At 40.6% G+C, this 26,532-nt stretch overlaps 3 protein-coding genes across 3 annotated transcripts in view; 1 reads left to right on the plus strand and 2 right to left on the minus strand.

Moving 5' to 3' along the window:
- Positions 1 to 101: 101 nt before the first annotated feature.
- Positions 102 to 8,331, minus strand: etv7 (ETS variant transcription factor 7). Its single transcript, XM_088332948.1, has 6 exons — positions 8,120 to 8,331; positions 7,902 to 8,028; positions 3,797 to 3,961; positions 3,548 to 3,712; positions 385 to 443; positions 102 to 314 (listed from the first exon to the last, which is right to left on the minus strand). The coding sequence occupies exons 1-5, from the start codon at positions 8,156 to 8,158 to the stop codon at positions 421 to 423; spliced, it is 519 nt and encodes a 172-aa protein (XP_088189074.1). The 5' UTR covers positions 8,159 to 8,331; the 3' UTR covers positions 102 to 314; positions 385 to 420.
- Positions 8,332 to 8,598: 267 nt separating this feature from the next.
- Positions 8,599 to 17,444, plus strand: ube2t (ubiquitin-conjugating enzyme E2T (putative)). The gene is made up of 7 exons (XM_088332947.1): positions 8,599 to 8,767; positions 8,988 to 9,097; positions 12,603 to 12,672; positions 12,750 to 12,855; positions 12,943 to 13,041; positions 13,725 to 13,808; positions 17,159 to 17,444. The coding sequence occupies exons 2-7, from the start codon at positions 8,989 to 8,991 to the stop codon at positions 17,276 to 17,278; spliced, it is 588 nt and encodes a 195-aa protein (XP_088189073.1). The 5' UTR covers positions 8,599 to 8,767; position 8,988; the 3' UTR covers positions 17,279 to 17,444.
- A 3,111-nt stretch (positions 17,445 to 20,555) lies between these two features.
- lgr6 (leucine-rich repeat containing G protein-coupled receptor 6) overlaps positions 20,556 to 26,532 on the minus strand; it is an 83,366-nt gene continuing 77,389 nt past the window's right edge. The window contains exons 16-18 of the mRNA XM_088332949.1: positions 24,619 to 24,773; positions 23,731 to 23,811; positions 20,556 to 23,641 (exon numbers count right to left, since the gene is read on the minus strand). Of these exons, the coding sequence (XP_088189075.1) occupies positions 22,428 to 23,641; positions 23,731 to 23,811; positions 24,619 to 24,773 (1,450 nt within the window). The 3' untranslated portion in view covers positions 20,556 to 22,427. The remainder of the gene's footprint in view (positions 23,642 to 23,730; positions 23,812 to 24,618; positions 24,774 to 26,532) is intronic.

A 26,532-nucleotide genomic window follows, 5' to 3' on the forward strand; every position in this document is an offset into this window, starting at 1 on the left:
AATGTATATGATAGTTTAGATTTGGCTTATTATTAAAATACATTGTTTTATTTTGTTTTTTTTATAAAACAAAACTAGGTGGCTTTAAGTAATTCACAATGTCCTTTTGACTTGACTTTAATGAAGCTGTGAAAAATACATAGCCCTAAACATCTAAATAACACATTCCACCTCAACAAGGAGGCACCGTTGGAGATCCATCAGGTGAAACCTCAAAACGATCATCGCTCAGTTCAGAAGGACTGCTGTTTTCAAAAGAAGACTCCGGGGGGTGATCCGACCCTTTCCCGGTATCTTGCAGCGTTTTCAGAAAACTAGGGAGCGAGAACAATCAATAAGGAAACCAAATCGCAGGAAGATCAGAAAGAGTGAATGGAAAAAGACCTGGGGGCAAGTCGTTGTCCTGGCGACTGCTTTTTCTCAAAGGTTACGCTTCCTCGGTTCTGTGTTGGGAATGTGTGTTTATTAGTGCGGCGGGTACGATCAGATTGATTGACCTATGGTTAAGCACCGCCCCTTTTACCCACTCGCACAAACATTCAATATTCTGGGAAGAAGGCAATGGCAAGTGTCACAGTACGTTATACTGCATAAATGATTTAATTGTCGGAAGGTCGATGAAATGCTTCAGCCTTAGGAAAAAATATACAGGTCACAATGTTAGCGTGATAAACTTTACCCCTTTCATTACCTTCTTAAACAACAAGAAAGAGGATCAGATTTGTTAACTGCAGGGTAAGAGATGGTATTTACCTTCAACTATTAACCTAACTGGACGTGAATTCTAAAATTTGCTTTGTTATTGCTACTGGTCGAAACCAAGTCTAAAGCTCTATGTTAGCTTAGCTAGATTTTTTTCACTCACCTATGATTACCAAAGTACAAAAACTAGCACATAACAGGCCACTTAACTCCCAGTAAACAAAGTGACAAGATGTACAACGCAGACAAGAGCTAACATTACCTAACTTTAGCCTAACATTAGAGACGTTAATGTTAAAATAACTTTTAATTTCTCTTCAGCAAAGTGATATATGTTCCTTTAAATACTATGTTGACTTACCTTAGAACAGATGTAGACATCCTTATTAACTGTATACAGCCAAGTTGCTGATGTGGATGACTGCATAACTTTATCCAAAGCAGATTCTTGTCTCGATTTAAATGTGGCCTGGTAAACAGTAAAAATGCACCCCTCGCACAGCCTCTCAGGATACCTCCTATCGGATTTGCATGTACCCCATACACACCGTTTGGCCATTTTTAAATTTAAAATGTCAAAAAACACACAAAAAACGAATGAAAACTAACAAACTGCAATGCATTTTAATGGTGTGTCCAAAGAATGGTCAACTATATTTGGTTGGCTATGCGCACTGTAATTGGCTCATTGCGTTTGACTTAGCCATAGGTAAATTTTAGCAATGTTTTGCTCACTTTGTGATGTTCCCACAATTTTGCGAGGCCGTCTGGATCCACAACCCGGAACACAAGCCTGTCACGGTCTTCCCAATAGAGGAAACGCTGATATACGTTATCACACAGCAGTTTATAGATGAAATCACACACTGGTTTCCTTTCTGTTCAAATAAAAGTATTTGAAAATCTTATTACACGGAGAGGGGGGGTGTTGCACAAAGTGGAATAAAGAAATCCAGGCTAACTAAATAAGCACGTTTTCTCAGTCAGGACAAAGAGGCCGAACTACCTCAAGCCAGCTTCCTCAAATATACCCCAGGATCGATCCCAGGATCACATATTGGATAGTGAAAAAGTGTTGCTCATCGTCTTTTATGGTTGTTGAACAACAGTTCCGTAAGAAGTTGTATGAAGATGTGAAAAAATATTGGAAAAAAAGGTTACACGAACACTGTTACTAAGGAAAAGGGAGTCTGGCAAATTGTGCACTGGCTCACCCTCTGTTAATGCTACTGTCACTCCCGAGCCGCGCGACGGAGCGAGTACGGCGGACGCGGCGTCACACAGCGCGACGCGAGAAAAGGCGGCGGGCGTGATCGGGCTACCCATGTAACTGGGGTAGCCTGCTCGTCCGACGTCCCCAGTAACTCGGTGCGACGACAGGCGGCCGTCCGCGCGCGGCGGGCGAAAGGTGGCGGACGTGCGCGGGACCCCCGTAACTGTGTCGGTGTCGTGCGTATCGCGACCCAAAGTACCCGCGCTGCGGATTAGGGGCTCGCTCGCGGGAGCGACCGAACGGCACCCGCGGTAAAAACCCTGTCGTGAATTTGTCTCCAAACGTCCCGGGCGGACGTAAAATCGCTGTACGACTCTTAGCCGTGGATCACTCGGCTCATGCGTCGATGAAGAACGCAGCTAGCTGCGAGAACTAATGTGGTTTGCTGGCAACCAGTTCAGGGTGTCCCCTGCCCACTGCCCGGAGATGGCTGGGATGGGCTCCAGCCCCCCCCCCCCCCCCCCCCCCCCCCCCCCGCGACCCTAATAAGGATAAGCGGTGTAGATAATGAGATGAGATTTTTTTTTTTTTTTTGAAGGTGCGTCGCTACTTTGCGGATTATCACGGGTGGTTTTGGTCCCCCTTAACTGCGATAACCGAGGTTTTACTGTAATATATATATATATATATATATATATATATATATATATGTGCTGTATATTTATATGTATACACAAGAATTGTCTCAAAAATTAGAACATTAAGATGAAGTTATTTTCTTTTCAGTCATTCATTTAAAAATCAAAAATGTCATACATTGTGGATTCATTACAAATAAACTGAACTATTGCAGGTCTTGTATTGCTTTAATCAGCCATAATCAGCAATGCAGCAATAACGAAAGTCACGCAATATTTCAGATTATTTATAATGAAACCAGAATGTATGCTTTTAAAAAATAATGCATTACAGAAAATAAATAACTATATCACAAAAATCATTTTGTCTGAAACACAAGATATTGTGGCTACTTTGTGGAAATTCACTTAAATCCCTAGTGTGCAATATTTGACCACTAGATGGCAATATTGTCTAATATGAATGAAAACCAGTGCCACAGCATGCAACAAGACAGCAGACAAACATGGCTGTGAAGTGAGTAGGGATTCCACTACATAAACGAAATGAAATTTTGCCTGGTTTTCAAAGGATTTTTTAACTGAATAAAAGGTTTTTGTTATCATTAGGAGGCACAAAATATTACACACCGTCCCTTTAATGCTAGTGGTGAGCAAGATCTGGTATAGCATTCCCATCAGCGAGGGCGCCAACTTTGGGGGTGTGGATGGAGAGCGCCACCCGTGCCTAATTAGTCTCCAAACCTGCACTTAATTATTCCAGCTCTTTATATTGACTGCACCTGACAGCAGTGATTATGGGCTTATATGAACGGTCATGTCAGTTTGTTTTTTGTTTGGAAACTTGTCTTGAGACCATTTGTTTTTGTGTTCGATACTCTGTACCTGGGTTTTGTGATTAAACACCATCCTTTTTTATCCATCCTGCCTTGTTTTGTGCTTTCCCACGTCTTAGGCCCACCCATGTAACCAGGACAGATATTGTGTTACTGACCTTCCGTATTGTCTGAAGGAGACCTTGGTTCTTCTATTTTTGGTGCAGCCATCTGGGGCTGGTCCATGCTTTGTACATGAGATGGCTGAAATTGGTTTGGGGGTTTCCAAACAACAGCCCTCGGTTTCTTGATCACATTCTGCAAGATCTCATACAAAACATCACCTGTAAAAGTTAAATATGCTGGTGTAAAAGTCACCCACATCCACCTAAAAGACTTTTGGTATAAATACATATAGAATAGTATACCTGAACTCGAGCAACGGCGTCTGAAGTCGTCCTTCGTGAGGAGGCATAGAGCTCGACCGTTCATCTCGAAGCTTCCTTTCTCAGGCCGTCGTAATGAGTACTCCTTGTAAGCCCAGTCAAGCCAGAGTGAGACGTCTTCTCTGTCCCACAAAAATGGGTTTATTCCTGTTGGCGTAAGATTCACAATAGAGTAAATTGTACGAATCCAAAACGTCAACGTTCTCCAGAGGGTGAAAACGGGTAGACGGACTAGTGGACCCCACTCCTCTTGATAATTACCTGCACTTGGCTCTAATCAGGGATAGGGGTATTTAAGGACTGTGCAGACAGCATAAACTGTCAGCTAGTAGCTTGTCCTTTTGATGTTCCTGACTTTGTATGTTTCTCAACCCATCAATACCTGACTTTGATCAATCTTGGACTTCCTAATTGTTTGACAGTCCTGATTTTTTTTCCAAATGATGTTTGTCGTTTTCTTATTTCCTTCTATGTGCAGATCCTTATTTATTTATGTTTTTTTGTTAACTAAGAGTTAATTATCCTTTGATTTAAGTTTTTTGATATTTTTTTTTGTGTGTGGGGGGTATATATGTTCATCCTGTAGTGCCACATCTATTCTTGTTGTGAAACAACGCACATTATGTTGTAATCAATGACAATAAAGATTATTTTATTATAATAACTGTACTGTAACTGTTACCAACAGTTGATATGCTCATTTGACAATATTCTCATTTTCCAAAATGGCCAAGGGACTACAGAAAAATAATAGCATTTGGCTAATTCTGGCTTTTTTTAACTGTGTTTCGGATCGAACCTCATGTGTGGAGTTTGCATGTTCTCCCCGTGCTTGCGTGGGTTTTCTCCGGGCACTCTGGTTTCCTCCCACATTCCAAAAACATGCATGTCAGGTTAATAGGTCGGTCCAAAATGTCCCTAGGTGTGAATGAGCGAGCGAATTGCCTGTCCCTGTGTACCCTGCGACTGGCTGGCAACCGGTTCAGGGTGTCCCCTGCCCACTGCCCAAGGATGGCTGGGATGGGCTCCAGCACCCCCGCGACCCTACTGAGGTTAAGCGGTGCAGATAATGGATGGATTGATGGATGTTTATGGACACTACATCAACATAATATTATTTTCTAACGATTAAAAATAAAACTGATGACTAACATTGAACCCAAAAGGTCAATTTACTATAAATTAGGTCTATTTTGTATAGTATTATCAGATTTTATACAAATGTAATTTTCACATTCTAATACAATAAAATATACATTGAACATAGGACTTAGTTGCCCACCTTAAAGGGACAGTGTTTATTATTTAGCTCCCCCTAACGGTAAGAAAAACTTTAATCACTAAAAATGAACAACTTTAATCCAAACAATAAGCAGAAATACATATATCCTCGTAGGTTAAAAAAATTTGCATTTATTTTACATAACATCGGGATGAAAAAAATGGTGTTCACACAAGAATTTGTAATTGCCTTTTTTGCACTCATGACTGATACTTGTGGTTAAAGCGGAACTGTAGCCTTTTTTGACACACATTATATGATAATTATATTGTACTTGTATGATAATCATACCATAATCATATTATAATCATATCATAATTGTATTACAATCATATAATATCATAATTATATTACAATCATATTACATTATAATCATATTATAATCATATTATAATTATAATCATGTCATATAACATTATATCATATTATATCATGTGGAAAACAGAGTACTCGGTTGGTTTGGACACATGGAGAGGATGGATGAGGAGCAAATGTTGAAGAGGATCTACAGAACAGAAGTAAATGGAAGGAAGACCGCAATTGACATGGATGGATGGTGTCATGTACGGTAATTGATTGTGCCTGCGCGGCAGACGCGTTATTACGGTAGACACAGGAAGACCGCGTGGGATGTGGAGACATGTTTGTAAACTAGCAAAGACGCTATATCGTGTTCTGTAAATAAACAAGTTCATGTTGGGTTTAAAGAGGACTCCGTCCATCTTTTACAGATGGTGTTATGAGTGCACTGGAAAAAAGAGGTCAAAATGTAGTGGAAGCTAGAGCTCTTGTTGGTGATACGAATGAGTGGAGAGGTGCTGTGAAAGGACAGCGGGATATTTACACACGGTCGAAGGCACATGTGCGAAACTCCCGGCCCGCCGTGTAATCATATACGGCCCGAAAGACCATTTTACATTATCATTATTAATGGCCCGTTCTCCATCTCATTCAAAACTTGAACCATTTATACTGTTCAGATACAAGCAAAGCCAAACCAAAACCTTAAAGTGCAACAGTACTATTCAGAATATATAGGGCACGTTTTCACTACAATTTACACTCAAGGTGCCACACAAAATAAAACTCGTTTTGGCTGTACAACGCTAAAGAATCCTTTATATAAAAGCTCACTTTATAATCTGTGTTCAGTGTTCAGATGCATTTTAAAGATTCCACGGAACAAATTGTAAATACGCGAAAACACCGGAAGATAACTTAAAGTTATTTGATTGGGTAAGTGGGAGGGCTGGGTGGAGCTATGCAAAAAGTGCAAGCACTCCCTCCCATCTCTCGCCTTACTCCGTCTGTGCCAAAAGTAAGCACATCGGGCTCCCTGTTCTCAGAATGTTGTGACGTTTTTACAAAACAAATGCTTGCATCTGGTTTTGAAACCAATATGTAGGAAAAAAATGGTCCAAATGAGTTTAACCGATCTTGAGTAATTGCAAGAAAGAGACATGTTTAAAGTGTTATGTTTGTTGATTTTAGGACACGGTCTCTGGCATTATTCTCTTTTCATAATTTTTATTGAATCATCAAAAATAAATGTGCTGAGGACTAAGCTTTTGTCTGGGGCGCGGGTTTAGCAATTTAGTAAATTTGTCTCATAATATAAAGGTCTTTCCCAAAATAAAATTATTATATTTTGCTTTTATGGCTCTTTGAGTCAAAAAGGTTCCCGACCCCTGCTACATACTATATATATATACACACTATACCCTTTTCGCCGCGTTGAAAACACAATACTGCAAAGAACTACACAGTGGCCGGTTGCGATCAGAGCAAATGATCAAATCAGAGTCATAAGAGCAAAGAAAATGGAATGATTAGAATTGTTATTTCTGAAAAATACATGTTTTATGTATATTTCCAGGTTTTGTAGCATTTTCATAATTCTACTTTTGACAGGAGATATATTAAGGAGAGCAAATGTTTTGGGATATTTAAGGTTTTTTTTCATATATACATTGACATAGGAGCAAAGGAATTTGAATGTTATTTTAATGTTAAGTTGTTTAAGTTAAGTTCTAAGTTGTATAATTTAACAAGCTATTTTTATTTAGAGCAAAATAATAAATACTCTATAAGTGATTTAAGGTTTAAATTTAATATTCTTGTCTGTTTATATTCATATTTATGTTCCAAAAACATTAAGTTTAAGTGTGTTCAATAAATGTTTATCCTGGTTGGCCCGTGACCTTAAGTGTGTTTTGAATTTTGGCCCCTTGTGCAATTGAGTTTGACATCCCTGGTCTAAGGGATAGGCAGGGCACCTGTATGATGCGGCAGGGGTAAACCCGTTGAAAGCTGTCGGGCCCTGCTGTTGAACAGAAGAGTGTGTAGTTTTGCCCTGACCCAAGTGACATGGCCGCTTTCTCGTGTCCCGTTTCATCTGGAGGGACAAAAGCATGACCAACTTGGGTGCCGTGGTGCTTAACTTGTTTGGATGTTTGGGCATTTTGGTTGGCCATGGTCAAATCTTTTGTGGTTTTTGCTACTTTTTTGTTTTTGTGTATGTGTTTTGCTGTCGGTCACCCCTCTCAATGGATACCAGGGTAGATGTAGATATATACTGTATTATATTATATTAATTTCTACCGAACTCACTTTAAGTCAGATGGAAACAGAAATTTAACCAGCCAGACACCCAAAGCTCTAAAGTTGAAATCGCCCCTGATTAGCCTATACGCTTTAATGTGCAAGGGTTCGGTTTGGATTTCGAGCATGAAATATGAGGAAGGACCGAGTACATTTTACTCTCAAATTTTGAACAATTTAGGTAAAATAAAAGACCGCACTCACGTAGTTGTCCAGGAAGACCACACAAATTATTTTCGCCGACTTTTGAAATCTTGTTTGGTGGAGGGAAATGCCCACCAATTTGCTTTCCAATCATTACAGCTGTTGAATTACTTTTGGTAGGCCATTGCTGAAAACAAATCAATATTGAAAAAAACAAAAAAAAAATTATTTATCTTAAAACGTTTAATATTATTTTCCGACGAGACGCACTGACTCACCTGCACCAACGGTGACACATCTATGTTATTTGTCGACATGCCTGTTAAAATTATAATACCCAACTACGGTAAATTTAGTGCCGAGAACACAACCCTTCTTGTTTCGAATCCCACGCTTCCGGGAAAGGAAAAATGAAAGAAAAACCAAATGTATGCAAAGCACCTTGACTGTTGAAACCTCCAACACCATGCGTCCCACGATAATTGAATAAATGATTACAATCTGAAGTTTTGGATAGCGAAAATCGCCAGGTATTTCTTTTCTTTTTTTTAATTGATTTTTTTTAACGTGAGTAAAACGCAAACTTTTGACTCTTCACCACGATACGTTCCATAATACAAATATTCAAAACATGAGGCATTAAACAAGTAAAATAGGTAAGTATTCCATTTTTAATTTTATTTTATGTTAATTTGTTTTAAAGTGGATAAAGCACACATTTTCTATGGTGGACGGTAAGTGACGCGATCGTTCACACGGTTTATTATTACAAACGAAGAAGAACCGCTGTTGACGTAGCGCCCAGTGAGAGGGAAATATAAATGTGCAGTGCTTCATATTTTTGTAGCAGATACTTTGTTTTTTGTTTAGAATAAAACAAAAAGCGAACATAAAGATACATAAAAACAAATATATCCTCGAACCAAGTAAGCAGCATGTGTCTTTTTTTCCAATTTGGTTTTGAATGATCTAGTAGTGCGAGTTCGGTTACTGCTAGTTAACGAAACCTAGCTAGCTAGTTTTGTCTGTAACTTAAAACCAAATAAGAACGCGCTGTCCGTCGAATTTATCGATAGCATTATTGTTTTCTTATAATTTCCAATGGCACATGCTTAAAGTCAATTGACGCTCCTATTTGTTTTATAGAATGCAGAGAGCCTCCCGTTTGAAGAGAGAACTTCACATGCTGACCACTGAGCCCCCTCCAGGGGTTTCATGTTGGCAGATAGAAGAACGCATTGACGATTTGCAGGCCCGTAGGTCACATTTTACTTTCCTTTATTAAGGTTTAGCGGTAATTTTAATTTGCTTGTTTGGATCTGTGTCGGTTGGGCTTCATAACTCCTTACGTCCGTGCAACGCTAATCTCAGACGTGGTTCTGAACCAAATCAAATTTACCTGAAAATAATCTTTCACTCAATGAAATGCGACTCGAAAGTGCTGTATGTAAACATTCAATCCAACCATATACAACACTGCATTTCTCCCAATCAAATTTCTCAAACAATGATATACGTATGAATAGAGAAGTCAAGTTATTTATTTGTGTAGCTCAATCACTTAATCACAATTACAACATCCCCTGTTCTGAAACCTTCATGCAGTGAAGGAAAAAGGAAAATATCTCAGCATGAGAAAAAGAACGAGACCCTGAGAAGGGTCCACATAAGAGGTATTCCCCTTCGAGGTTGACCAGGCTGCAATAGATGTTGCACTGTGTGACAATACACTCAACGTAGTCAACATCAACAAATAAAATAGGTAATAATTAAAATTGTTCAAGAAGTCCAGATTCAGCTACAACTGAGCTTCCATCTCAGCAAGGTGGTCAATGCAGATTCAGATTCAGATTCAGATTCAGATCTACTTTATTGTCATTCTAGTACACGTGTATACAGAACGAAATGTCGATGGATCTGACTCCCACAGTTTCCCTCAGTGTCCTTCAGTGTACAGATATAAATAAAGCTGTATTGTGTTATTTACCATAGTGCCGATAGTGCAAGAAGAGACGCTAACCAGATGTGCAAGATGGGCAGTCAGGTTAACAAGTCAGGTACACAGTACCATTATATTGTAAACAATAACACTGTAAGTAATAACACTGTAAGTAACAATAGTGCAGAGATCAAATGTGCAAGGAGTGGCAAGCTATAAAAAAACTGCCACTAGTGCAAAAGTCAAATTAGCAGCCGTTTAGATTTAAGTTAACTATATGTTAGATTGACCATTTAACAGTCTAATGGCCAGGGGGACTAGACTATTGCGGAGCCTGGTGGTCCTGCACCGCACACTGCAGTACCTCTTCCCAGAGGCTAGCAGAGTGAATAGTCCATGATGGGGGTGAGAGGGGTCCCCGGTAATGTTCTTAGCATGGGATAAGCAGCGCTTCTGGCCAATGTCCTGAATGGAGGGAAGTGTAGTCCCGATTATTTTCTCCGCTGTCCTCGTTACCCTCCTCACACTACCCCAGTCGGTAGCGCTGCAGCCTCCACACCACACAGAGATACAGCTGGTCAGGATACTCTCTATGGTGCCCCTGTAGAATGTGATGAGGGATGGTGGGGGCAGGTGGGCTCTCCTCATCCTCCGCAGGAAGTACAGGCGCTGCTGTGCCCTCTTAACCAGAGATGCAGTGTTCACGGACCAGGTGAGTTTGTTTGTGATGTGCACCCCTAGGAACTTGATACTGCTGACAACCTCCACAGCCTTGTTGTTGATGCAAAGTGGGGCATGGTTGGGCTGGTTTTTCCTAAAGTCGACAATGATCTCTTTAGTCTTGTCAACATTCAGGACCAGGCTGTTGTCCTTGCACCAGCCCACCATCTGCTCCACTTCCTCTCTGTAGGCCAGGTCGTTGTCATCCCTGATGAGGCCCACCACCGTTGTGTCGTCAGCATACTTCACGATGTGGTTTGTGGCGGACCTAGGGGCGCAGTCGTGTGTCATCAAGGTGAACAGCAAGGGGCTTAGGACGCAGCCTTGGGGGGAGCCCGTGCTGAGGTAGATGACATCTGAACTGTTCTGACCTATCCGCACAGATTGGGGTCTGTCACAGAGGAAGTCCAGCAGCCAGTTCCGCAGGGGGGTGTTGAAACCCAGAAGCCCCATTTTGTCTACCAGATGTTGTGGGATGATGGTGTTGAATGCTGAACTGAAGTCCAGGAACAGCATCCGCACATGGGTGTTCTTCTCCTCTAGGTGTGTCAGGCTCAGGTGAAGCGCAGAGGAGATGGCATCCCTGGTGGAGCGGTTTGTCCTGTAGGCAAACTGAAAGGGGTCGAATGAAGAGGGGAGACTGGAGGTGATGTGCTCTTTAACCAGTCTCTCGAAGCACTTCATTATGATAGGAGTCAGTGCAACGGGCCGGTAATCGTTGAGTGATAAGATCTGGGTTTTCTTTGGCACTGGGATGATGTTGGCAAATTTGAAGCATGATGGTACTTTGGCTTGGTCTAGCGAGGTCATCTGAACTGTTCTGACCTATCCGCACAGATTGGGGTCTGTCACAGAGGAAGTCCAGCAGCCAGTTCCGCAGGGGGGTGTTGAAACCCAGAAGCCCCATTTTGTCTACCAGATGTTGTGGGATGATGGTGTTGAATGCTGAACTGAAGTCCAGGAACAGCATCCGCACATGGGTGTTCTTCTCCTCTAGGTGTGTCAGGCTCAGGTGAAGCGCAGAGGAGATGGCATCCCTGGTGGAGCGGTTTGTCCTGTAGGCAAACTGAAAGGGGTCGAATGAAGAGGGGAGACTGGAGGTGATGTGCTCTTTAACCAGTCTCTCGAAGCACTTCATTATGATAGGAGTCAGTGCAACGGGCCGGTAATCGTTGAGTGATAAGATCTGGGTTTTCTTTGGCACTGGGATGATGTTGGCAAATTTGAAGCATGATGGTACTTTGGCTTGGTCTAGCGAGGTGTTGAAAATGTCTGTTAGTACACACAGATGATGACATGTCTAAGGTCCAGGTTTTCGTTCTGGTCCCCTGGCTAAACCAGGTAGTCTATCTCCCACCAGCCAGAGAAAAGATTGTTATATGTAAACATGGCAAGCACAGATAAACAATGGAAGAAAAGGGGTCTAAGGGAGGATTATCTGCACTGATAAAAAAGGTTGGTTGCAGCAAGGAGTTGGAAGCTTTGCTCTTCTCAGCCAGGCAACCACACACCTTAGTCCGCAGGCTCTCAACTCGAGGAATCAAATTTAAAAACTAGTAATGGCACGCAAGTTGATCCAATGCATGGATTGTAACACTGGTGTAATCCGATCCCCCCTGAGCGTTTTCCGACATCTAGCAGTTTGTGATTTGCTAACGAAAGTTTATCTTGTGCTAAGGTTGATTCATTTTTTATTTTTTTCCCTTTACCATTAATTGACTTTAGCTGTTTCATATTGGTTTTTTGTTTGGTTTTGGTTTTTCAAACGGAAGCTGCCTCTACTAGTTTACTGTGAGCTATTATTTCCCATTGCTTGTCTGCGTGGATCTTAATGTCGTGATGTTGATGTAATCCACGCAACATTGTGCAAATTCTTTGTCTTGCCGCTTTATTAATCCCAAAATATTGTTTGACAAGCTAAATAAAATAACCGACAGGGAAAGACAGTTTTTTTTTCTATTGTCAGTTAGATTGCCTTAATAGGCCTTCCCAAACGCACTCATGCTCTTCATAGAAATTAAGTAGATAAATAACAATCAATTACAACAGCCGAGCCCTTTCTAAAGATTCTGTGTGCTTATTTTGCTTTGCGGTGTTTCCAGAAATATCTGGTGGCTCAGGAACACCATATGAAGGTGGTCTCTTTTCCATCGAGATCAAAATTCCAGAAAGGTAACATTTGCAGGTATAAACATTTTCAGATAGTGTCCACTTCTTTTAATAAGTCACGGTCACACTTGTTTTCTTAGGTACCCGTTCGAGCCCCCCAAAATGAGATTTTTGACACCCATCTACCACCCTAACATTGACACTGCAGGGCGTATCTGTTATGAGGCTCTCAAACTCCCTCCAAAGGTTATTGCAAACTTAACAAAATAAATGTGGGTCTCTGTTGTGTTTTTGTTGTCTATACGGATTGCAAATTGTTTTATGTTTTGTCAGGGAGCATGGAGGCCTTCGTTAAACCTTTCCACACTTCTTACCTCCATCCAACTTCTGATGGCTGAACCAAATCCAGATGATCCTCTTATGGCTGATATAGTGAGTAGTGTTTTTTTTGTGATATAGCTTTGTTGTTTGATAATTAGCGATGTACAATAATTATCAGGCTGCTAGTTATCAAACTGATAATGGCCAAATATGACGTCAGTTATTGGCGCCATTAAAAAAAAAAGACCTGATAATTAGTCAATTGACACCTCCATGCTATAATATTCAATCCGCTGTTGTCAAAAAGATCCCAAGCATTTATGTTCCTCATTTTAACAATTTTTGATTTTCTATAAAGGTAGTAGCACAGTTTGGTTGCATCACCTCTTTATTTTTTTCATCATGTGCGTGATCCACCGAAGAGCTTAGCCAAGATAATTTGTATGTCTTTAAATATACATTAGCTTGTAGTTTTAAAAATAAAAAGTTGTCAGTATTTGTCTTGAGAAGGATTGTATCGGTTGGGGGAAAAACGGTTTTTGTGCATTCCCATTACTACTAAGTTTGCTGCTATGTAATTTATAGTAGTTACATATTTTTAGTTGGCATACAATTTTTGGTGTGTTTACCATTGTATCTACTCTGCAGTTGGACTTCATGTCAGTTTCGCCAAATCTAAAAAAATATGTAGATTTGTCAATACATAGTTTTTTAACTCAATCATGCGTCAGTGACACTGAAGACGTTTGTAACAGTTCACAGTAACGCTAAGCTTTAAATGTGTTGAAACACAGGCATCAGAGTTCAAACACAACAAGCAGCTGTTTACCCAGAAGGCCAGGAAATGGACAGAAGAACACGCTGTGCAGAAGATTACGGTAAGGCATATAATTCAGTGCTTTAAGGTCAATGTTGGAACAATTTCCTTAAGGCACTTTTCAAAACAAGTAGCTATGGATTTCTTTGCTTATGCAATGATTGAATTGAACAGCTATTGCTAATTATGGCGACTAAAGACATCTTTCCTCTAACTGTTGGATGCATGCTATACATTCATTAGATATTTACTTTAACCATTGGTTGGTGATCAGATTACAAAGTGGTGTACGTTAGACCTCTTTGATAAGTCATTAGACAGTTCTGTGGTAAGGATTGCAATGTGAAATTGTCGTGTACCTGGGATTAAAATCTATGGTAATTAGCCAATAAGATTCAAACATCCGGTACCCCAGGTAAAAACATTAAAATTACATACATTAGTAACAAAATTGCATATAGTAAAAATACTTTTTTCTAATGTAATGCAATTTATTTTACCTTTGGTGTGTTGTGACTTGAGCTGGTACATTGGAGTTAGAGGGTGGGCGGAGAAAATGACTGATTCAATCTAAAACTGATTCGAAAACCTCTATTTGGGAGGCTTGTCATGCCTTTAAAGACATTGTTGCTTTACTCGCCTCGTTATTCTTAATAATTATCCTGATCATGGATTGGTTATAGCCAGGGCTGCACAATTAGCCAAAACTAATCAATATTGCAACGTGACGTAGTGTGATAGCCACTGCAGCTTTTTCAAGGATTTATAATTCCACGTTTTTTTCTCCTTGTTATATAAGTGATCGATCGTTCGGCCTACCAGAATTGTCATGGTTCAGGCTTTTGACGGTGTCGGCCTATCATAGGCAACTTTTAATGAGACTGTCCAATCAAGGCCAGGCAAAGTTTGCAAGCAGTGTGTGCACGATTGAGATTGACTAGTGCAGGGGTGGCGAACACGTGGCTTTAGAGCCGCATGCGGCTCTTGGCCAATAAGAATGCAGTTCTTTGCCTCATCATATTTTGTATATACTGTGGCTCTTTGCCTTGTTTCATGTTTAGTTTTTTTTGTGTGTATTGAGGGTGGACACTTTCCTTGAAATCAACACAAGAAAAATAGTTGTTGTATTGTAAGGAGAGGAATATGTTTTTAAGTGTGTGTGTGTGTGTGTGTCTCTCTCTTTCTCTTTTTCTCACTTTCGCTCTTTTTCTCACTTTCCCTCTTTTTCTCTCTTTCTCTTTTTCTCTCTCTTTTTCTCTCTCTCTGCCTGCCATGGCAGATCAGTTAAAAATTTCGGCTCTTCGTGTCAAACTTGTTCGCCACCCCTGGACTTGTGTATGCGTTCAGTTAAACAGCCGGGTTTGGTGGGCGCACAACTTCCTATAAAAACAAACGACGGCGCAACGTAACAACTAGTACCCTTAGTGCCGTTAAATTGAAAATAAATTATTAATTAAATTTGTCCCTGAGCAAAGCCAGAAGAGCGTGAATAAATGAAGATCACCAACAGGTGTTTCATGGTTTGTCATCGTGTCCGGCAAACGACTGAGGGTGTGTGGTGAGAGAAAGCAAGCGAGGCTGCAAGTCTGGCCTACTGCTAGGGCTAGGCTAATAACCCCCACAAGCCACCCCTGCCGAACCTTGTTAGCCACTAATGCCAAATCCATTACCCATTAAACACATGACCTGGAGCTACAACATGTAGGAAACTGCTACATTCGTGACTCTGTATTTTAAACGTTGTGGAGACCTTGCTGAAGTCGCAGTTACCCGATCTTACTCTGAAGGGAGAAGCCCTCCAATTTCTTATACTTTTGTATAATGACAATGACCATTCATTCAACTGCAATTCTGGTTTTGTTTGTCGATCTAAAGTTCTTATTTTGTTAGTCGTATACTGTCATTAATGACGTCATCTTGAGGTAAGTTTGCAGGTTTTCACAAAACAAACTAGCAGAAAATGCAGTTTTCTTTTAAAATCGAAAGTCACATCTATATTGCAATACAGGTCTGAAAATTTGTAATTACCGTATTTTCCGCACTATAAGGCGCACCTAAAAGTCTTAATATTTTTCAAAAGCTGACCATGCGCCTTATAATACAGTGCGCCTTATATATGGCTCAATATTAAATTCGCAAGGTCTCGCAACTTACGCAACAGCCGCCGACTCGATTTTCCCCCGAACATGGAGTAGTCCGCGGTGTATGCTGGGATTTATATACCGGCGTTTCATTGGCTGACCAATGTGTCAATCATTATTTGAATCGATCGCTATTGGCTAAAGTTATTCGGAGCCTTGGATTGGCTAGAGGGCCAAAACGAACCCTGCAATTGGCCGAAAAAGATGTGTCAATCATCCGTTAAATCGATCGCTATTGGCTGAAGTTATTCGGAGCCTTGGATACGCTAGAGGGCCAAAACAAACCCTGCAATTGGCCAAAAAAGATGTGTCAATCATCCGTTAAATCGATCGCTATTGGCTGAAGTTATTCGGAGCCTCGGATACGCTAGAGGGCCAAAACAAACCCTGCAATTGGCCGAAAAAGATGTGTCAATCATCTGTTACATTGATCGGTATTGGCTGAAGTTATTCGGAGCCTCGGATACGCTAGAGGGCCAAAACAAACCCTGCAATTGGCCGAAAAAGATGATTGAATAGCAAGCTTGCTAAAGTACGCCATAAAGAAACATGTTTGATTAGTCTGTATTTGTAAACATTTTACTCTCCTGGATTTACTACACTCACGGTTGTAAGAAGACCATGACTGCGTATCATTATTGAACGTGAGAACTTACGTGAGTTATGCGGCTTTATATTTTCCCGGTATCTTGTTTTAGAACGATCTTGATGTTGCTGTGATGAGTTGAGTGAATTAAACTCAATTCCAAGTGTTTATTGAATTCCAAGACTTCAACCTTCCGAATGATCTTTGAAATGACGCATTTAAGTGACATCGTACGGACACCGCATCCGCACGTGTCTACGACACGTATTTGCTTCTTTGCAAGCTTTGGGAATGTTAAGGGGGTAATCAGTTTGACTGAATCATCTGACTGTTTTGTCGACGTTCCCATTGTAGCGCCTTATAATCTGGTGCGCCTTATCTATGGAAGATATAGGACCAAAATACATTTTTTGGGGGTGCGCCCTATAACCCGGTGCGCCCTATAACCCGGTGCGCCCTATAGTGCGGAAAATATGTTAGTTTTTATTTATTATATTTTTTACAAAGTCGTGCAGCCCTAGTTTCAGCCATTTCAGCCAAAGTTTTTGGGAAGACAAAAGATGTCGTATGGTTGGAAAAAGAAATGTGGGGCCCAAAAAATCTTTTATTCCACATCGTAATGTAAAACCATCATACAGTAGAGGTGGCTTAACCAGGGGTCTACTGTACATGTGTTTGTGCTAGGGAGTCTTGGAGAGCAGCCACGTGGACAATCTAGCACATAAAAATGTACCATCACGCAAAAGAGTGTCTTCCGGTGATGAACAGGATCGAGATCAGCAGGCAAAGAGAACTGCTGTATAGTCTCAAGTGCCATTGTTTCAGGAACCTGATCCCCTGACACATTTTTCATTGTCTTTTGCATACTTTTAACAGTTCACATTTTGATTCGAAGTGTATTTATATATATTTATATTATACATGTTTGTGTTTTAATAAAGTGTTTGCTTGTTTTAAAAAAATAGGGCAAAGTGATTTCTTTTCGCAATATAAGAATACTTTTATTCAGACTTTTTACTTGTATACAACAGTATGTACAATCTACATAGCAAGTCAGCAACATTCTTTTCAAACAAACTGGAGTTATGTAATAATGAATCACCGTAAATTCCGGACTACAAGCCGCTACTTTTTTCCCAAACGTTCCACCCTGCGGCCAATTTATGGAATTTTTCTAACGGCCGCCAGCGGCGCTCGAGTACAAAAGGTAAGATTTAGACTGCAACTTTTTAGCTTGTGCACAAATCAAATTAGCATAAACATATCCTCATCAATGAAAAAGGCACATGACGCAACTTTCAAATTAAACGCAATCGAGCAGTCCGATGTAGAAGGAGACAGAGCTATCGCACGTAAACTTTAATCTGCGAGCGTGATGCTAGTGTGTTTTTGAATAAGGGAGTGTGGGACGACGTCTATGTGACAGTCTCTTTCCCATTCTGAAGGAAGACAACTTTTCTGACGTCGGTTGTAGAGGAAGATAAGGACGGTTTAACGTTTTTTGGTTTGAACAAATTTATTGACACTAATAACAGAAAACAATCATGACAATCTCAACAGCAATTAAGCACATTCACAATATTATATTTCAATATGACGTTTTTAACAGCAAACACAATGTGAGGTTTGAACAACCCTTCTCGAAAATCTTAATAGCAATCAAGCATATTCACAATTTCATTATATAACATCTTTGTTAGTGTCAATAGATCCGTCCAGGCCAAAGTCGATTGTCTTTGGTCTGAACAAATCCACCGACACCAACAGCAGCAAAACAAACACGACAATCTCAACAGCCATCAAGCATATTCACAATTTTGTTATATTTGACAATATGACGTGACGATACGACGTTTTAACATTTTTTCCTGTCATTTTCAACATCAATTAAACAATTTCAGAGTTATTATCTTTTAACAGTAGTTAACCAACGTGTAAAGGGCAATACTATTGTGCAAGGGCATAGCTCTGCCATCCGTGCTTATTACAAATACGTTCTGTTTTTTTAACAGAGCTGTTTACTGTGTTGAGAGCGTGTTGCTAGTAGCGTTTTGCTACCCTTCACAGGCACGGTTTGGATGAAAGTTATAATATTATTAAAGCTTTGAAAACTCGGTGTATCGTCTTTCTTTGTAAATATGTGTAATCATGTATAATATGTATTTGCATCTGTATATTTTTGTAATGTATTTATTTTAGAAACATATTCTGATATGTTTTGTACGAGCAAATGAGAAAGAAGGGGCGGGGCAAACGCGGGCTGATGGGAAGTGTAGTAAAGGTGAGACGTGTTTGTGGACGCGCCCGACAATAGTGGATATATATTTTTCCCACCCTTACCTTTTGAAATATACACTTTTTTCCTTGGATTACGGGCACCTGGACTCTGCAGGTCTCCATTAAATGTTAAGTACTGGTATCATTTTCCGGTTTAATTTGCCGGCTGTGTTTTTTGGACTTTATCGGGTATTGGGTCAGATTTTTTCCGTCCCTGACTTCCTCCGTCTAAACTTCATACAGTTTACTTGTGGGCTTATTCATCGGTAATCGGCTTTCTTCTAAATCTCTTCTCTTTGTTTCCGGTGTTTTCACCACTCCCAATTTTGTCTTACTTTTACCCCTCTTTCCAGTGCCCGTATGGGTTTTTGGAGAGGACAATCGACTTTGGCCTGGACGAGTCTATTGACACTAACAAAGATGTTATATAATGAAATTGTGAATATGCTTGTTTGCTAATAAGATTTTCGAGAAGGGTTGTTCAAACCTCACATTGTGTTTGCTGTTAAAAACGTCATATTGGAATATAATATTGTGAATGTGCTTAATTGCTGTTGAGATTGTCATGATTGTTTTCTGTTATTAGTGTCAATAAATTTGTTCAAACCCAAAAAAATTTGCGGAAGCTAATGCTTGAACCAAACAATCGTTTGATTCCAGTTTCATTTAACTTGCCACCAACACATCTCTTTATTCGGGATTTTTTTAAAGAAGTTTGATTTGGAAACACAAGAATATCACACTCTACAAAACCACAGGGCACTTATTGCTATTGTGCAAGAGCGAGCAACAGTAAGTTCTGTGCGGGGGCTTGCGTTTGGCGAACCTACAACGGTTTGGAGCAACGTGAATCATCCTGCCCTCCCAAACAGACTACGAGACTTGTCATGGATGGTGGCTCATGAGGTTCTCCCAGTCAGAGCCGTAATGCACAACCGAGGAATGTCAGCGACTTCGACGTGCCCTCGACCTGGCTGTGGCGCCCAGGAGTCGGTGAGGCATCTTTTTTGTGAGTGCCACGCTGCCGAGGACTTGTGGACAATGGCCCACCAACTAGGAAAGTTCCCGGACTTGCCAGCAGGGGAGATCCCTGATGCACAGTACGTGCTTTACGGGTTCAGTTGGTCGAGAAGGTCTCGGAACGACTTTGCCAGGGACTGGCTCACTCTCGCCGCCATCAAGGACGCCATCTGGACCTCCAGAAACCTGCTGGTATGGAGGTGCAGGCAGATCCCCCCCGTGGCTGTGCTCCAAATGGCTGCAGATACCATACAATCTGCGAGCGGCGGGCCTAGGACGCAGCCATAAAGAAGAATTGTCTGCACCCACCCGGAGGGGGGAACCGTAGCTACACTGTGGGGGTCCCGGCAGCAACGGCCTGGGTTGTGGAAAGTAGAAGTAAGAAGGGAGAGGACCCACACAGAGGACTGGAAGGATGCTGCTTGGGAGGGTGGGATGGCAGAGCTATGCCCTTCCACAATAGTATTGCCCTTTACACGTTGGTTAACTACTGTTAAAAGATAATAACTCTGAAATTGTTTAATTGATGTTGAAAATGTCAGGGAAAAATGGTAAAACGTCATATCGTCACGTCATATTGTCAGATATAACTAAATTGTGAATATGCTTGATGGCTGTTGAGATTGTCGTGTTTGTTTTGCTGCTGTTGGTGTCGGTGGGATGGTTCAGACCAAAGACAATTGACTTTGGCCTGGACGGATCTATTGACACTAACAAAGATGTTATATAATGAAATTGTGAATATGCCTGATTGCTATTAAGATTTTCGAGAAGGGTTGTTCAAACCTCACATTGTGTTTGCTGTTAAACGTCATATTGAAATATAATATTGTGAATGTGCTTAATTGCTGTTGAGATTGTCATGATTGTTTTCTGTTATTAGTGTCAATAAATTTGTTCAAACCAAAAATCTCGTGTTTGAATTGCGTTTTTCTTTTTTCAACGTGGCCGCTTGCGGCTAATATACAGGTGCGGCTTGTGTATGTACAAAATCGGTTTTCCTCCCGAAATGTGGTGGGTGCGGCTTATAATCAGGTGCGCTCTATAGTCCGGAATTCACGGTATATATTTGGTGCTGTATCAAAGAAAATGAAGTGAAGCTTTTTTTGTGTCACAACTAGGGATGCACCGATACCAGATTTCTGTTATCTTTATTCTACCGGAGTACAAAAAGTAGCCTGATTATTTGCGAAATCGCAATGCAAAATATTTGTGCTTCTCATGAACATGTCTCATTTAAATTTAACTGAAACAATGTACCAACTAACCATTTTTTAAAAAGAGTTTCTACCTCTTATGTATGTTTTTTGTTGTTGTTGGTCCTATATTGTCATGTTTCATGTATTTGTTGCAAATAGTAATATTAGACCAAACTGAAAATATGTATTTAAACATTTCAAATCTGTTTGATTAAAGGATATATTTTTTATATGTATTAGCTCTAGAACTTTCACAGATATTAAAGTATTGCTATTCTCACAAGGTATCAATGGTAATTCACAGCATTGTCTATCACTGTATAGATCAATTTATGCTAGGACTTGTTTGGACCATTGAAAATTTGGATTACCATCTACAAATAAGAAATGTGCTGAATATGAGAGGACAAATGTGGCGTAGGACTTTTTTCAACTCATGGTTGCCAATCACTGGTATCCGTGCATCCATCGTCAAAACCATGCTAGTTCAGAGGTAGTTACATTGCATACACTGTACATACTTTGCCTACCCTTCAGCTTCTAGATAGATGCGAAATTTTATACAAAATATATATATTTTTTTTATTTTCAAGGTTTGAAATTATAGGCAGAACAATATGAATGTCAAGAATGTACACACATTTGAAATTGTTAGCTTACTCTGGTTAATCCCCTGATATGATTGATAAAGAATCCCCTTTGTTTCCAAACACATTTTAAATGAAAATAGACACTGATATATTTCTTTGTAACCCGGAAATGTGTACATTTTTATACAACGGTTATACATATATTTCGGTCAGTAAAACATAACACGTCAAATATGCAGGTGGAACTTGTTGCGTTTTCCCTTTGGAGGCACTCTGCCACTTGCAGCTTCTCAAGAGAACTCTTCTCGGTGGTCTCATTAGCCTCTTTTCCACCAACATAAATATTGCTGACCCAACAATTCCTTTACCGCCTACCCGATGTTCCATATGCAAGTACTGTGTTATTCAAATCAGTTGAATGAAGTAAGCTGTTGTGGTAAAAAACAAAAGAATCAGTTCTCTTGTTCAGCATTTGGCAGTAACCAAATGAAGGCCAAGTGACCAAAAAACTTGTGTAATTTATTTCGACAGGCTTTACCATTAGTAGCAACATGCCCCCAAATCAGCGCAGCCTTCCCTCCCTTAAATGGTTCTTGGTACTCAACTGAAGACCCTAGTGGATTATAGTTTTCCAAAAGCATCTGGGAGCTTCTTTCGGCAGAACGAAATCTTTGGTAGAACACACCCAAAATAATTAGTACCGGGGTACATGCAAAAACTCTTCTCTGCAGTGAGAACGGGGCTGAGAAGAGGTTCTTGGTGAACTCGGGCCCTGTTATGATTTTTTTTTTTTTTTTTTTTTTTTTTTGGGGAGATTCTGTGTCATTTCCATGCAGTGGTTATTATGGGAGGGGTTAAGAGCAGCAGTCAGTTTTGGTTGAGTAATGAAGTTGGCAGTCTGTCTTGATTGAATATCTTAAGACATCTTTTGTTTTCAAGACTTGCTTGTTCTCTCTGTCGGTCTTTACCTCTGGCGACGGGGGTCTTGCAAGCGATAAGAGGCACTGCAGATGTAGATGAGCACTGGGACAATCGAACGCTGTCCATCGGAGAGTGGACAGAAGCAGCCCTACTGCACAGGGTGTCAACATCAGTGAGAGACAGCTGAGTAGATGTTTCAGAGCACGAGCTTTTCTCTGTATCCACAGAAACTAGCGAGTCGGCGATCTGGTCACGACGAAGCTGAAGAACTGCTTTGGGGCGGTTTGATGAAAAATACTGGAAGTGGTGCCTTGTAAAGAGGAGGAAGAGCAATGGGTTGAGGCAAGCAGGGAGAGGCTGAAGAAGCAAAATAATGTATTTGAGAACCTCTTCTCCTGGAAGTATGAGACCCAGGAGTGAGCAAATGGAAAAGAAGGCTACTGGCACATAAAGGAGGCCATTTGTAAATATTAACCAGGCTACGTGTTTGATCATCGCACAGTCCCACAGGCCTTCACAGTCTCTAAGTAATTCCCAGTATAGTCTGATGTACGAGCATGTTACTATCAGTAGACACACCGTGTTTATCATAATGAGCATCAGGGGGAAGACCAAAGAAGTTGGTTGCTGAGAGGCTGAAGGTGGTAGCGGTGTTGGTATACAGAGTGGCGAAGATCCGTATTCTCCAATACCGAGCAGAGGAAATGAGGCTAGGATGAATGAAAGACTAAGACAAAGAAGTGCAAATATACGGACACTTCTCAGCAAGTGTGCATTCCTGTAGCTACGAGCACAAGTCACACTTGTGCCACATTGCACAGCTGCCAGCGTCAGCAAAAACACACTTGCCTCTGACGCAAGGACCCATACCCATCCTGTCACCTGACATCCAGGGCCTCCTTGCCAGGGTGCACCATGTTGGCTAAAGTCTCCCATGGTTAAAGCATCCACAAGGGCCAGCGTGCTCGTACAAAGACCTGTCAGCAGGTTAGAGGCACCCATGCAGGCCACCGTGAACCTCAACGGCGACAAGGAACAGGGGGAGCCTAACAGAGAAAGGAGCAGCAGAGAGTTCCCCAGCAGGGACGCCAGGGAGATAATCCACAGGCCTACACGAACCAACCAGCTGCCCATCAAAGAGTCACAAGGACGGAAAGGACCTGTGACACACATACACACAGACGGATCAAATTTAATAAATTGAGTACAACTATTTTAAAACCGTGATTGGGTCAATGCAAATTAATACCTGGTGTGGGGCTGCAATGGACACTGGTCTGCAGTTTTGACTCCTCTATTTCTAGTTGGAATTCCGCTAGGTCTGGATCATCTAGAAACATTAAGGTTCCCATTTTTAGCACTGTGGGCTGGATTTATAATCATGCACTTGTGCTTTTTCTTCATGTGTATTTTATTTTCAAGCATGTTACAAAAAAAAAATTCACGTGACCTGATATAAAAAATGGATGATGGGTTGCAGCCAAAAGATTGTAGTAGACCAATATCTTAAAGTTGTGGACTTCTATCAATCATTTCAACTCATTATCTTGTCTCACGTAAGTAGATAGATAGATAGACAGATTATTCAGTATGACCGTCATGTGTTGTTCAATTCAGAAATGATCACAATCAGTTTATTAAAGATCTACATCCTTCTCACTCTAGCAACAATATAGTCCAAAAACACTAAGACAAATAGGCATTTTCATATGGAAATTAATGAAATGGGAATGGACATGTTTCAACTGAACAAGCCGCGATCGTGTGATGAGACCCAGTGAAAGTCCTTGCCATGTAAACATAATCATTGTTACAAAACTATTCGACCCAAATGGAAAAATGGCACTGCTGTCCGTTGAACCCATTTGTTTCAGGTTTTATGGACTATATTCTCTCTAAAGTGAGAAGGATAAAAGGGGGGGACTTATCAGAAAATGTCAAATGTATGCTGTATTCTGGATTAAACTATTTCATCATTTTGAAATTAATTAAATAACTGTTAGATGATATAAGACATGAGAAAGAGTTGCAATGATTGATAAAAGAAGCGTCTAAAGATATTTGGGGTACGGGTCTCCTAAAAGCATTTTGCTTCAACCCTTCAGAGTTCAAGTTATCTTAAAATGTTATTTCTTACATTGTGTGTCAACCAGGTGTGGGTAGATTGCAACATTTCTCTTGTGAAGGTCGTCAACGCTATTGCCTTGGTCGTTGTCCCAATGGCTAACTGGCTTGTAGCTGTCACAAGAGTAATACACACAGCACTGGTAGGCGTATGGCATCTCGATAACCCTGCAATGGACGGCAAATATTACTCATCTTGAATCAATATAATCAGTGACTCACCGACAAGTTTACAAAAGTAAGATTGAAGGCAAGGAAGGTCCTTACATGTAACGCTGCTGATATAATACCCAAAATTATCTCTTACTGTCTTTGTTTTACCTTGCATAACCTTTGCCTTCAAAGATTGTAACAACAATTAGCTTGCTGCAAACATCCAATAATCGCTCGATTTTTGCGGTCAATCCGTTTCATAACTACCCGTATAAAGTTAGGTTCCTGCTTTGTTGAAATTAACATAAACAGGGATCAGAATTTTCCGCGGATCCGCGGATTTCCGCTGTTTTTGAACCCCAAAGGCATTCCGACTTTCACTTTTTCTCTTGCGTAGCAAACAAATTCAAAATCCGACTGTCTCACTCTTTCCTTTATTGCTCTGGCGCACCCTGGCGGCCGTTAGAAAAATTGCATAAATTGGCCGCAGGAACTGAACTCCGCCCTGGTTTATTCCTGGACGCTGGCTATTTCAGCTGAAAATGAAAATCTCCATTCTGATCCCTGCATAAATAATATTGTTGCTTAACACAATCTGTTTATTTTCTGCATTGCTGCTCATACAGTTTTCCATGTATGGGATATTTTTGATGCCGCAATGCGCTTTGGACCTGCAGTACAAAGACAAATAATATAGGCAAACTCTGGTTTACTGTATTTTCTGGTCTCCGGAGTCTAAAAGGTACCGACCAAAAAATGCATAATTAAGAAAGAAAAAAAACATGTAAAAGTCAATCTCTGAGTATAAAAGTCGTATTTTGGAGGGAAATTTATTTGAGAAAATTCAACACCGAAAATGTATATTACAATTTGAAAGGCAATTCAAAATAAAGATAAAATGGAGAACATGGTATACTGACGTTGCATGTTTGTGCACATTTTAGTCACACTCCTACTGTATGTCAGTGACAACCTAACATTAAAAGTTAATCAGATAACTCACTTACCAAACTATCAGCTTCACTCCAAATCACTACATCCAATGAAATCTTCATCCTCTGTGTCACGTTTACTGATCTCCTCCCCTAACTCGGGAGGTAGATAAAAGCTCTTCCCCCACTTTATGTCGTGGTCAAGGTTGAAATTACCAACACAGGCCTGAAGCACGCTCTTGCGGTTTAGTGTTAAAAACATGTATATTGATGTATGCTTCCATTATCTGCACCGCTTATCCTCAGCAGAGTCGCAGGTGTGCTGGAGCCCATCCCAGCTATCTTTAGGCAGTGGGCAGGGTACACCCTGAACTGGGTGCCAGCCAGTCGCAGGGCACACAGAGACAGACCAATCACTCGCTCACTCACACGTAGGGACAATTTCGAACATGCCAATAACCTGACATGCATGATTTTGGAATGTGGGAGGAAACATGGAGTGCCCAGAGGAAACCCATGCAAACACGGGGAGAACTTGAAAACTCCGCACTTATATCTGGATTTGAACCCATGACTTCAGAACTGTGCTAACCACTGATCTGCCGCGCCGCCCCGTATATTAATAAAAAGTACTGGTAATAAAAGTTTAAAGCTCAATGATATAATTTGTTAATTTCACAGATAAGTCTCACCGGAGTGTACAAGTTGCACCCATAGCCAAACTATTAAAAAAATATCTGTGAGTTATAGTCCAAAAAATACGGTACTGCTAACAAGCTTCATGCGTATTGGCTGATTTGTCTGTTGTACTTGCGTTTTATTTTCTTCCCTCGTTGCAAAAA

Source organism: Urocampus carinirostris, chromosome 3, assembly GCF_059441175.1.
Source record: "Urocampus carinirostris isolate Australia breed hairy pipefish chromosome 3, RoL_Ucar_1.0, whole genome shotgun sequence".
NCBI classification, from domain to species: Eukaryota; Metazoa; Chordata; class Actinopteri; order Syngnathiformes; family Syngnathidae; genus Urocampus; species Urocampus carinirostris.

What these genes read in the sequence shown, in the direction of transcription:
- etv7 (XM_088332948.1), bottom strand. Translation starts at nt 8,158, where the DNA reads ATGTCGACAAATAACATAGATGTGTCACCGTTGGTGCAG. An exon ending in ATGTGTCACCGTTGGTGCAG is followed by an intron (nt 8,029 to 8,119) that starts GTGAGTCAGTGC and finishes ATTTGTTTTCAG; the next exon opens with CAATGGCCTACCAAAAGTAA. An exon ending in ACGCCGTTGCTCGAGTTCAG is followed by an intron (nt 3,713 to 3,796) that starts GTATACTATTCT and finishes TAACTTTTACAG; the next exon opens with GTGATGTTTTGTATGAGATC.
- ube2t (XM_088332947.1), top strand. Translation starts at nt 8,989, where the DNA reads ATGCAGAGAGCCTCCCGTTTGAAGAGAGAACTTCACATGCTGACCACT. An exon ending in ATCCTCTTATGGCTGATATA is followed by an intron (nt 13,042 to 13,724) that starts GTGAGTAGTGTT and finishes GTTGAAACACAG; the next exon opens with GCATCAGAGTTCAAACACAA. An exon ending in ACGCTGTGCAGAAGATTACG is followed by an intron (nt 13,809 to 17,158) that starts GTAAGGCATATA and finishes TGTTTGTGCTAG; the next exon opens with GGAGTCTTGGAGAGCAGCCA.